The sequence below is a fragment of the Microtus oregoni genome, unplaced genomic scaffold (assembly GCF_018167655.1).
Source record: "Microtus oregoni isolate MIOR12 unplaced genomic scaffold, Mior012 000037F_ref0000500, whole genome shotgun sequence".
Taxonomy (NCBI): Eukaryota; Metazoa; Chordata; class Mammalia; order Rodentia; family Cricetidae; genus Microtus; species Microtus oregoni.
Genome location: NW_024543096.1, coordinates 1826980 through 1840700, shown reverse-complemented (window position 1 = coordinate 1840700; position 13721 = coordinate 1826980). Strand labels below are relative to the sequence as shown.

Below are 13721 nucleotides of genomic sequence, written 5' to 3'. Positions count from 1 at the left end.
TCCTGGATGAAGTACACATGGAAAAAAAATCAAAATTCATCTCAGAATTTTAGTTATTGACATCCTCCCTTCATTAGCTTCACATTTATATTTCTGTATTCAGCGTGGTTTTCTTTTTTTTTATAAAAAGATTTATTTATCTTTATTTTATGTGTATATGTGTATGACTACAAATACATGTGTACTACATGTGTGCAGGTGCCCTTGGAGTCAAGAAGACTTGAATTCTCTGGAACTGGAGGTGCAGGTGGGTATGAGCTGCCTGATGTGGGTACTGGGAAGTGAACCTGGGTCCTGGGTGTGAACAGCAAATGAATGCTTTTAATTTCTGAGCCTTTTCCCTGGCCCCCGATGATGTATTGATTATATCATATGACAATCTCTTATAACTCAAGATTTTTTATTAAGTAAAAATTTCCTGAGAGGTGTGTGGAAAACAAACACTAAATCACAGGTAGGTTAACTAACACAGAACAGCAGTAACATTGCATTCCAACTTCAAGTAAAAGAAAAAGATAGAGAACTCAGCTTCCTATGAGGTTATAGAAATTGAGCCCGTGACTGCCCATCATCAGGCATGTCAATTGTAAGTCATTCAATTATCTGATTAAAAACAGTAGGTTAGTGGTGATGAAGCAGTGCCTGATGGGACATTACTTCCTCTAATGAAAACGGTTAAGGAATGGATAGTTCAGTGGTTGCTCGACTGTTCTCTTAAATAGAGTATCTCCAAATTGAGGAATATAAAATCTTTTGGTCAACCTCATTTCAACTGCCTAACATAGCTGGGTCCTGATGGAAAGATGGCACCCCACTGAACAATGCAACACATTCCGTAAGTGGTTGCACTTAAATGTTTAACAACCAAGCTGCAAATCACATTATCCCCTTCCATAAAATGGAGCTGCCTTCGCTCAGCAACTGTTGACTACGAGTTGCTTTTTATTTTGAGAGCCAAAGCAAAGATGAGTTCAGTTCACCCAGACCATTTCCTGGGAGCCCTTCCTCCTTAGGCACTGTGAGAGAAGTCAGTGCACTTAGGAAGGAACACGCAAGGAATTGAAGTGAGTATGTAAATACTTTTCTACTGTATGTTGTGCTATTACCCTAACAATCAGGCCTCCAAGATTAGTTTTTCTTAAAACGAGCAAGTTTTTTTGACTACGGGTCCACAGTCTTTAGTAACCAACCTCAAGAGCTCTCCCAACATTATCATTTAAAGAGCTATTTTGGTTCTGTGTAGTTTGTTTTTCTTTTCAAAGTGCCTTGCCCTTGATTTTTTTTTTTCCTGCTTGATTGTTTTTCTTTTTCTGAACTGAAAACAGGAAGTGGTCTGAAGAGTATAAAATTAGGCAAAAAGATTAAGCTAGAAAAGAAAGGATTATTTTTAACGCAAGAAAAAAATATTACTAGCTCCATAGACTATTAAACTATAAAATAACGTTCCAAGGAGTTTAAAGGCATCAAGGAATCATGGAGACATTAATCTTTCAAGGAGACAGGAAAATTATGACAAAGTACGGTGCTAAAGAAACGTATACGATGCTCTCAGTGCAACAGTGTACCCAGAGTAAGTATTTGGCTTGCTGTTTGTACGTAGATTGATATTTATGCTGGGCATTCTTCATTTGCAAATAGAAAAGGGGGAATTGGAAAGACCATCTTTTTTCTACGAACTTTAAAGGGAGAATTAGTCACCAGGGTACTCAAAAGAATATGAATTCTGGTTCACTCACTGCTTCTGAAACCAACCTAAGACTTCTTCATGTGTTGAGCCCAAGGATTGTTTATCTAAATAGAATTTATATGTTCTTGTTCTATCAGAAACAAAAGTGTTTTCCCCAAAGCATAGTAGCATTGTTGTGGAAATTTTCGTATTTTTGTAAATCAGTCAGTTTTCATTATATAACAAGAATTACAAATAAAAACTATAGGGTTATTTTGTTTTGATTCCCAGGGCAACAAATATCTGAAAAATCTTTGGCTGCCTTAAATTATTTTTTATTTTGTTCCTGATTATTGAAAACCTGAAAGCTTTCCAAACAAATATAATTTCTTTTTCAAATTTTGTAAACATTTGTTTCCAGGCGAAAACAGCCTGCCAGCTCTCAGCTCGATTATTTTTAATGGTTGCACTATGAACTTCTGAGTATAGGTCCTTATAATAGAAACTCACGGACCAAGAATTGACTTTATAAAATGATGCCACTTATAAGACATCTTAGAGTACCGGATCTTAATATGCCGAATCTATTTAAGCTTTCTATCCATAATAAAAGGCTAATTGTGCAGGGTCTTAATTTTGGCTTAAAACCAAGTGACTGCAGTGGAAAATATTTTAAAATCCGAAATTCCAGAATGGGGATTAAGAGTGGTGGTAAATGTTGGAAATAAGACCCAGGCTTTATCTGACACTGTTCTTCTGTAGTCTGGATCCAGAAGTGTGGGAACATCCACAGTTGGTGCAATGCAATCTGGCCACACCACTGTGTTCCATAGCTAGCTTCACCGGTGAGTGACCGGCACATCAACTCCCACGCCAACTTCTGTTATGCTCAAGGTCTTTTTGATAACAAGACTGTCATATGTGCTTCTAAGTAGAGATAAACTTAATTAAATGTCATTAATAAGCACAGCAAATTAATTAATAACAGATCTTTGTGTGCAGATTTTTTTTTTTTGATGATTTAAAGCATACTTTTTACTGCCAGATTTAACTTGCCGTCATTTTGCAAGAACAAATGTCTTCAGGACAGAAAAGCAAGTTTTGGGAAACTGCTAGAAATGACCCAATCCTGTGCTGCCCCCTTACAGAACTCCCAGGCCTACTCATTCACCCACATTCGCTTTCTTCCTTGCGAAACCTACTTCCCACCCCCAACTCTCCACCTTGCCATCTCTGATTTCTTTCGGGTTGTCTTTTCTGGTTTCTCTTTTCTACTCTTGCAGGCCGTTTCCTGTTTACTTTGTTGGAAATTGTCTTCTCTCCTAGCCCTCAATGTGGCTTTCTAACAGACACAGAGGCCCCAGCGTGACTACCCCAAAGAGCCTGCTCCAACTTGGCTCTAGGACAGCAGGACCGCTGTCAGGAAGGTGGCATTAAAAAAGCAAAACAAAACACCAAGAGAACAAAAAAGAAATTACAAAGGGAGAGAGAGAGAGAGAGAGAGAGAGAGAGAGAGAGAGAGAGAGAAAGACTGGTCTTAATTTTAACTCAGAAAGAAAAACTAAGTTAATTTGCAGCCTGCTCTCAAGAGCTTCATTGAGGATCGTCGGCGCTCAGAGGGCATGTGGACATCCAGCTCTTGACATAAAAGTGAGAAAAAACCCAAAACAAACACCAACAAACACTAACATAGCTTGCTCCCTTAGGAACATTTTTTTTTTGTCAAGTCCACAAATATTCTCCAGAGAAAAAGAAAAACTGCTTATCTTGTACCCTAGATTTTTGCTCTTAGCATGTAATTTTTATCAGTTTGTTTTGTTTTTATTACTTTTTTTTTCACTTACTGCTTATAAAACTAGGAAGCAGAAGTCTCTCTGGAAGAGGATAGAATCATAAAAGTTTTCAAGACTCTCATCAGAAACTAAACAGTACAAATTGCACATTCTTTGTAGACGGATCAGTCTTTAGTGCGTGCCTGGATCCAGCTCTCATAGATTATCTCAAAGTGGGAAAGAATGAACAGTATAAAGTTAGCAGGGCTGGGAGCAGATTTGTCTAGTTATGGCAATACAATCTGCACTTTAGGGGCCTAGATTTCAAGCAATGAGAAATAGCAATGTGAAGTTTTATTTTTATACCCAAAGTACTCAGTGGGATCTCAATGGACTGAAGGGTTCACTGAATGAAGTTAGAGAATATTAACAAGGATAAGCTTCATGTAGCTCAGCAGAAAACCTAGATGATCATCATTCCCGTCACTTTCCCAATAATTTCTTGTACATACATACTCTACCTACTATTCACAGCAATCTGTTTATAGCAAATAGTCATATATCTATTTTTATTCCGTACTGTGTAGTTTCCGAAATCACAGACGTGTACTCATAGTTCTCACGCTATGACGGTACTAGCAAATATGACCGTATAAAAATTCATGTAGCTAAGGTGTCTGTCTGTCTCTCAAATTTCACATAATCACAAGGAATTAAAAAATCAGTGAAGGTATAATAATAATTTTAGCCATTATTTTTTTCAACTTGCTACAATCTATCCTAAGATAACTAATTGTTCAAAGTAAACATTCCGCTCAGACCACAAAAGGAATCCATTATACAAACATATAATTCACAGTCATTTTTAGTGGGTTGTAAACAGTTTGGAATGAGTATAAAATGGGACAAAAATCAAAGTGAGCATTTTGAAATGAAAAAGTGTTTGCTACAAAAGGTCAGTCCCTTTGCTTGGCAAACTATGTAGAAAAGCCTGGGAAAATGCTGATCACACAAGCAATGAGGGGATTTTGAAGCCAACAGCCTCGTTGTTTCTTTAAACAGACATCGGAACCTATAACTGGATCCTGTCAAACAAACGACAGCAAAAAAATATAACAGCTGCCACGAAGTCAAATTGAGAGATAAAGCTTTGGAGGCTAAGGACCTTCTCAGAAGTGGACTAAAGGGCTTGCTGAAATCTTTAAGCAATGTTACGGGTCCCAGGGTATCTTCTGGGCACTAAGTCAAGTATGTAACTTGTGTTTCATTCCTGTCATATCTTTATGTGTTTGAGAGAAGGACACACACACACACACACACACACATACACACACACGCACACAGAAAGGGCAAACTTCTTGTTGGTCAGCAATTGCTGAAGCATTCTGAAAGCTATCTTGTATCTCAAATCATTAAGGGTGGAAAACATGGGAATACACACACACACACACACACCACACTCTCACCCCCACCCCCCACACATTCACGCACAGTAGGGCTGGTGAGAGGGCTCATAGGGTAAGTGTATGCCACCAAACCAGACCATTTGCGTTTGATCCTTGGGAACCACGTGATGGAAGGAGAGAACCAAATCCTACAAGTTGTCTTCTCATTTCCACACTCATGTTGTGGTATGTACATTCAGGAACACACAGACACAAGCACACACACTGAATAAGAAAATTAAAATTGTGGTTAAAAAGCATATAATGTAAAATAATTATTTTAAGTACATATTTTAGTAGTGTAAAGTATATTCAGGTTGTTGAGTTCCAGATCTCTCGGTAGCCTCTTCTGGGGCCCAGGAGCAGAACTGGCAATCATAGAGGAGCTATCACAGTATGTTATGGATACTGAATGCCAACAGCATTTATATTAATTTTAAAATTCAGTTGTATTTCCTTACATTAAAAAATTGTACTTGATGTACAAAACATATTTAGTGTATAATTGTGTTCATTAATTTAGTAAACTCTATCTCTCTAGAAAAGAAGTCTCTGGCAAGGTCTGCGTTTGACTTTTCATGTAAAACATGTCTTTCCAGGTATCACATATGGCTAACATATTTTACTGTTACCACACAATGGGTTCAGATAGAAGCTTTGTGAATAAAACCAAATTAAAATTCTCCTGATCCTACGTGGAGGGCAAAACAAACAAGCCTGTGTTTATGGTTTAGGATTTGATCAATTACTTTAAAGACACACATCTTTGTTTGCGTTTCAGATTTTGTAATGGTTTTCCTAGCTTCTTTACCTGCTCTTTCCTCTCAAAGCTCTTATCTCAGCATGTGCTTTATCTTTAGTGTCTATTTCTTCTACGAGTTTAGTTCATAACGGGAAGTACAATGCACATCTAGTGACTACTCCCTCATTCAACATCCAAGGTGTCTTTCAGGAAGAAATCCAAGTTGAGACGTTCATTGCTCAATTTGAGTACCCCACAGAGAGTCTTCAACTATGAAAGTAAGGCAGAGAGAAGGAGCTGCAAATATAAAATCAATGTGATTCTTTGTACGAAAGTATACTTAGGGCTGCACAAACAGCAAAAAAACAAAAAAATGGCAGAAGTGACTGTAGTCTAAATAGCTGGGAAAGACAATATGGCCTAGCAGTCAAGAGTATAGTGAATCAAATTGAGACAAGGGAATGTACCAGGTAAGTCATTTGGTTTACAGGCTTACTTAGCCATTTTTTCTACGTTACGTACAAAAGATGCCAAAAATTGAATGTAACTAATACCACTTTACTGAAGCTGAACGAGGAATATGCTTCGTGCTAGTCGTCAGACAGAACTTCCTGGGAGACCCCAGAAGCCAAGCACGGTTTGGTCAGACTCAAGCAGTCAGCAACCGGAGAAGATGACGGAATCAATGCTGAGTTTGTCTGCCCTACCTGCTTCATTTTATAATAAATATATAAGCATTTAAAAAATACTGCTTGAGTTTTATAGGTGCCTTGAAAAAAAAAAAGAAAACAATAACGGGGGGAAAATGAGGAAGGAGTGAAATCCTTTCTATAAGAGCCAACGTGCCCATATTATGAACCCAGAGGCCATTTTCCCAAGACTGGGAGAGTGAACGCAGCTTGCATTAAATGGGCCTTTCCTAGAATGGACCCATAAGCATTTCCCATGACCGCGCAGTTGAGTTTCTTGGCTGGAGGAGCATCTGGCCATTAGAAGGAGCACTCCAGATATGCTGAGTCCCAGCCACGCCGAGAGACTTGGCACCCTCCCCTGCTACTTTCTAGTACCAACCCTGCATCAAATGTCATCAGAAGCCTGCATAAATATTGGACTTAGATTCACATAAATTATTTCTGTCCTGAGGTGCAATATGCCAAAATTTAGTAAAAACAACACTTCGAGTAAACAGCATTGGCATGTAATTGTAAGAATATTAATCCAACGAAATGATCATGGAAAAATACAATAGAAAGTACACACTTGTAAATCTTGCAAGGATGTGAGACGTTTGCCTTGTGTCTTTGAGTTCTTATTGAACATTTCCATGGAGTTCCTTTAAGCTTACACTGCCAAAGTGCTTTGAATTTTCAGTGGCTTTGCAGAATTAAAAAATGTCTTTGTGTTTCATTAGGATGCTCGGGAATTATTTTAATAATCGTATGTGTGATTAGCAGCTGTTTAGCGCTGGATCTACAAATTCATTTTGAGAGTAAACATTGGGACAATAAAATATAGTGCTGTCATGATTGCTCCTGTCAGCAGAAACATCATCTTACCTTATTAAAAATCACCATGAAAATGCCATGCATAGATACAATCCCTATTTATAGACAGTTTCTATTCTGTGATAGTATGGTATCTGTACCCTGCAAGGCTACACCAGGCAGGGCTTTTCATTTTGCCTTAGGTAGACTCACAAATAGAGATATAAGCTATTATTTCCATGTGCATACATCTTACTATGTTTGACCTTCCCCAATGGCCTATTTGAATTTTGTTTTTGATATAACATAATAATGTTCATACCATTGGTACTCAGTATTTAAAGGTGAATGAAGATTTCTTGGAAAATATGATAATTTAACTATTGGAAATAATGACAACCTTCTCAGCTGCCCATTTTGGCTTTAAGTATTTTAAAATAATGTTTATTCCTGAGATAGGTACCTATAAATGAAATGAAATGGCAACAGGCACTAAAAACACATTTCCCTCTTAATTCCAATCAGCTTCATTCTGCGCAGGCACTTCTCTCGGTGCTTATTCTACAGTAACTGTTTCCTGTTCTCTCTGCTCTCAACTCTTCAACGCGCCTTTCCCCACAGCCACGGTCTTTATCTGTGTCCCTACCCAACCCTTCCCCTATTGTTATTCTCTCATTCCCTACTGATAGGGGAATAATAGGATCCCAAGGCTGTCCTTACAGTATAATTAAAGTATGAATTTCTAGGAGCTAGAAATTGCATGCCGTTTTTATTATGCTTCTATAATAAAGCCAGGTAACACCGAGAGAATTAAAATGGCCTTTTTCTGAGCAGAGGATTTGAAGATCTTTTTTCCTTTGGTTGTATTGTTTTAGGAGAATAGGTGTTGAAAATGGAAATAGGGTCAGCCATTGCTTTTCTCTGCAAACACCTCTATGTTTCGCATGATATATATTCCCCTAGATCCTGGAAATATGTTGTAAACTTGTAACAGATGGTGATGAAGCTTCACATTTTTATTTAATACATTTTTTTTTAAGATTCTGCATTTACAGTGTGTGTCTTCCAGGAAAAATGACCTTGAATGGATGAAGTCATAGTTCGAAGGAAAAACACTCCACAGATAAACTAGCATAGAAATGATGAGTCAATTGGGGTTTGTTTTGTTCCCTTCCGTGAGATGAAATAATTTCAGATGAAAACAGAATGTTGAAACAGAGGAGTCAAAGGTCATCTTAACACTAGAGGTGTATCTGCTAATTGTTCCAGGAAACCCAGTTAGCTGTAATCTGCACTGAGCAGAACCATGTGGAAGACTGTGCATCGGTATCTGTGGGTGGAAACGCTATTTACTTCACTTGGGTAATGCTGGGGGCTTACCAAAATGGTTCTGGCAAGTCTACCAGCATGAATGTCAGAGGGTTCTAACACCGAGAGTGCTGATATTTCATGAATGTTTTATCACTGGCTTGGAAGCAAGAAGTTTGCAATTGATTCAACAGTATGTCAGACAGACAAAATATTAAAAAAAAGAAAAAGAACATTGGTGAGAATTGCTGATGTCCCTATTGCAAAAAACAAACCGAAGTTAATAAGAAACTTGATCCTCTTAGGCGATTAACAAAAGTCAAGTTTTAATTGCGTGGCTTCCCTGAGAAATCAGGAGGCACCGTGAACTCGAGCCGTAGCTGTTCAGAGAACACGGCAATGCTGAATATTTAGTTACCCACCTCGTTTTTCAACAGCTTCAATGCACTGCTTCACAAACCATGGAACTGTGGAATGTTCCCGTTCACACACTGTGTGCAGATGAGAGCCAAAAGTTTGATCTGCAAACGAAACAAAGATGAGTTTCATTAAAATCCAAGCCCGCGTTGTTCTTTAATTTGATTCTGCTTCCATAGCCAACACTGCGCTCTTCATCTCGCATAGGAATTGATTTCTGCTTCAATTTCAAAGTGTCTCTGGCAGATGTATAAGGACTGCGTGTCCCTTTATGGAACGGCACCCCGATCTCAGTGTAAGAAAACTAGCATGGTCATGGATTAGGCGTGGAGGAAGAGTGTCTAAGTGTGTTTGAAATCCTGCATGTTTTGGAAGTTTGTCAGCAATTATTAAAAATATACTTTGGTCATTATAGTTGAGGCATTCATCCTGCAGAGTTATTTGAGGAGTCAGGTAGAAGCAGAGAAAGCACTGAAAAGCCAACCTCTTAGTGTTTCTCCTGTCTTGAATGCTCACCCTCTTGTCTGATTTAAGTATCACCTTTGCGACAAACCTCTGCTCAGAGCTTCCCTAAACCAGCCTGGCCTCTCCATTGAAATAGCCTCCCTGGATAGCAATTCCTCGGGTTGTTCAACAGATGCTGTAGACAACAGGGCTCGTCCTCAAAATGGCTCAGCAACATCAAATTAAACCAAGTTAAACAGAGTTTAAGATAAGTATTAAAAGTGCTTTGATTTGCTAGAGCCCTGTCATATGTGAGTTTCTTTAAGAGGGAGGAAGGGATAATATCCCTCGTACTTCTTTTGTTAATATCCCTTTGTTTCAGAGGGCATCTAACTAACGAAAGCTGCTGTAAGTGGGGGGCGGGGGGGGGGTAAGACCTCAGCCCCTCCCTCTTTCCTCCAATAGCTTTTCTGCATTTGTAATTAATGGAACTCTGAGTTGAACTTCAACTTGGTTCTGGAGGTTCCTTTATCAAAAGCGCCATTCGACAGCCAGGGGTACTACTGAGAGGTGATTGGATCAGAGTCCTCCTGATCCAAATACTAGATACATAATTGGATGGAGTCACTGGAAGGTTGTGGCAACTAGACACTGGTTGGAGGAAGTACATCTTGAGGGCATGCTTTTGGAAGGTACATCTCTTCCTTGGTTCCTGTCTGTTTCATTTTTTTCCTCCTTACTCTTATGCACTGAGCAATCGGTTTTGTGATACGTGGCCTCGCTGCAATGCTACACATTCCCTTGCCACAACGCACTGTTAGCCCAAAGCAATGGATCCTTTTGACTCTGCACTGGACCCAGAAGCTAAAAGAACCTTTTCCTTCCATAACCGACTTTCTCAGGTACTGTGTTCCAACAGCAAGAAAAGTGACTAATACAGAACCATCTCTCTATTTCCAGAGCCCAAGTGTCTGAATCACCCGTTATTTTGTAGTTGCCAGGGCTTAGTACTGCAGTAGACACTCATAGACTGTATTTTAAAAATAATCATAAAATATGCACCATGTACCAAGTGTGCACAGACTTGAGGGGCACTAAGTCCATCCCGAGTATTGTGTAACCATCGCATTACTCACTTCAAGATCTCATTTCAGTAGCAATGATATGCAATATGAACACCGAGACTAGTACGTGAAGAGTCTAAGGGTGTCCATTTGGATCAGAATGAGGCCTGGTCCCCCTATGACTTCTCATGCTATCCCTGATTTGTCCTCCACTAACTGTTTTCCTTTTAGCTTTCTCAATCTCCACGGAAACTAGTCTTGTTTTCTGAGTGTCTGTTTCTAATCCCTTACAAATACTTTGTCCCTGGGGTTGTGTTCTCATTATCCCCTCTGGGTGGAACTCTCTTGCTCCAGTCTTTGATCAAATGCTATCTTCTCACTGTAGTCTTTTCCAGCCACCTCTCAAAGACTGAGCCACTCAATTTCACTTTCTATGCCAGTATCTCTTTATTTGGGGATGGGGCTTACCTCCCCTTGAGATAATAGACCCATGTTGATTGTATAGTTTATTTAACTCGCTAAGAATTGAAATTCAGAAGGGTCAGAGTAAAACATTTACTATGGATCTTTTCTTAGAAGCAGGCAATGTTTGGCACATAATGGAAATTTATTAAGCATGTTTTGAATTGGCAGTGGGGATTTTGTAGAAAAATTTAAGTACACAGGAATGCGGAGACAAGATATAATAGTGTATAGCAGAATCCTAAGGGCCAAACTATTTTGATGATGAAGACACTGAGATTTCAGGGGAGCTGGGTTTTCATCTGTTACTTAGGAAAATGTATTCCTATGTGCTGGTAACAACAACATAGAGGGTATCAAGTAAGGCTAATGCACTATTAATAACACACCCTGATGTGGAAATATGTGTGTTTATACAAGAGACAGGAAGAAGATAAACTCAAAATGCAGAGAGTATAAAAATGGCAAACAATTGTATATGCTTTGAACAGTTGATGAAGTAGCAGAGATTTGTTCCAAACGGTGAGCATCCCTATAATAAAGAGTGACATGAATATTACCTAAGAAAAATTGTCTAGGGCTTCAGATTAAACATTTTAAGTTGGATAGAGTTCACAGTCAGGAAACATGACTACAGTATGTAAACCTGTTAATAGGCTTCATTATTTTAGTCTATTGCCCAAATCTTGATTGACTCTTCTCTTTGCACAGCAATGAAGGAGGCACTTGAAGTTGTAAAACGACACTGCAATTTTTCTAATATTGCAGGGTTGATACAGCATGTGCCATAAAAGGTGTTGAGTGGGAATAATAATGCAATATATATATATATATATATATATATATATATATATATATATATATATATATATCGGTGTATGTCTTCCATGCCTTCAGGAGATGAAGAGAGACAGAGACAGAACTACATTGAATGGAAGTCATTCAAGAAAGTAGATGCAGTCATAAAGTGAGTGCTAAATTTCCAGAAGGACTTTGTTTTCTTTTTTATGTGGGTATAAGAGAAAGATGGAAACTTTAGGACATTGTCTCTTTGTTTATTATCTGGAAAAGACAATCATGAGGGCCTATTCTGCAGTATAATAACCTCAGGATCCCATATAATTATGATGTTACACCCTCCTCATCCTTTAAATGTATCCTGTGCAAGATACTGATACATATGGGAAGAACATGTGATCATGAATTATGATGTGTCTGGGGTAGTAAAGGTGCATTGTGGGCTTATATAGGAAAAGGGAAGACTAGCCTTACCCAAGGACAACTTCCCAAAGAAGAGGCGAATCCTCACTAATAAGTAGGACTTGAGAAAAAATCATGAGAGGAACACAAGCTCATTTGGAGAGATGGAGGACACTAAGTGCCAGCACTTGGGGAAAAGACAGTATGACCAGAATGCCCTTTTCAAAAAAAAAAAAAAAAACTAAAACTAATGGTTTATTGAAATCTTGATGAATTACGCTTAAACAGGAGATGAAGATTGTATTCTGAAGTGTCTTATATTTTGTCAACTAAGTTCAGTAATTTGACAAATAATAATTATGTCCTATAAGTATTTCCTTTGTAATTTACTTTCTTGTTCTGAGAATTCACTCAGGATGACCAAATGACTCCATAGGTAATGGCCCTTGCTGCTGCCAACCAACCTGGATAAAAACCCTCTGATCCACATGGTGGAAGAAGATAACAGCTCCTGAACATTGTCCTCTGATCTCTACACAATAAAAGTGGCCATTCAGACACCTTTACACATACATCTTCATGTGCACACAAAATCAACCAATAGAAATAAAACAGAATTTGTAAGGCACAACCCAAGAATGATCTCAATTGAAATCTACGTCCCTGCATCTCTGGTTGATGGGATGGTCTAGACAAGAAACAGAAAAGCGATTTGGGGTGTGTGCAGAGATTTTGCTTTCTTATCCTATGAAAAGATTGTGGAGAAGGAGCCACTTTCCTTTCCTTGTTTGCACTTGGGACATCACCTTGTGATAGTGCTTGGGTCAAGTGGAGCGCTGCTGTCACTATGGGGCAACGGAGAACCAAGGCTAATTTGCTTTAAAAGAAAGCAATGGAACTTATTATATGCCAGCAGTGAGACACTTCTCTAGATTTCTTACATACCATTGTTCCTACACAATATGGAGTAATATTAGCAGGTTGCTGGGACTTTTGAGTTAAGCATGTGTCATAACCATAGTTCTGCTTGAGGAAGTCTGTTTGATGGATTTTAAAGAACATAGGGGTAGAGAGACGAGTGGGTAATTAGATACTAGGGTCTGATAACTATTGTTAAATAGGCAATGCACAGTTTAGGAAGGATGTTATGAATACCAAGCCAGGGTAAGGGTGTAAATTTCTTTTAGTTCATGATTTTCATGTTTTGGGAGTTAGAGTGTGAATTTGTACCCCCTACCATGTAACCATAAGGTTCCATTGATTAGCATAAAATGTATTCATTTCTCTTCATATCCTTTGACACTGGGCTTGATCTGTAGCTAGCTTGGAGTGATAAGATGTGAGCAGAAATGTATTTGATCAGTTCCAGATGAAAGCCTTAGAGAGCCTGCAGTCTTTTACCCACTTAGTCACTTCTGTGTTGTTACTCACAGACGTCTTCCCTGGCTGGCCACTGTCCCGTTAACTTGGGTTCCATGAGAAACATGTATGGCCAGAGCTGAAGCTAATGTTCAGAAGTCCAAGCAGACTGTGCATTAAAGCAGTTCTGCCAAGCCAGGCCTTTTCTAGGTCATGCATACCACACCCCCACTGCAGAACCATTATATTATATGCTGCAAAATTTGTTTATTATTTAGCAATATCTCACCAATTCAACTTCAACTGGAGTTCAAGGGTATGGTAAAATGTGGTTTAACCTGAAATGTCAAGGGAAAGG

General features: G+C 38.7%; 1 protein-coding gene across 1 annotated transcript in view; it reads right to left on the bottom strand.

The window, feature by feature from the left end:
- The window catches only part of LOC121433225 (rho GTPase-activating protein 15), a 565350-nt gene that overhangs the window by 209162 nt on the left and 342467 nt on the right, over nt 1-13721 (bottom strand). Inside the window, exon 9 of the mRNA XM_041631578.1 lies at nt 8840-8938. Within this exon, the coding sequence (XP_041487512.1) occupies nt 8840-8938 (99 nt within the window). The remainder of the gene's footprint in view (nt 1-8839; nt 8939-13721) is intronic.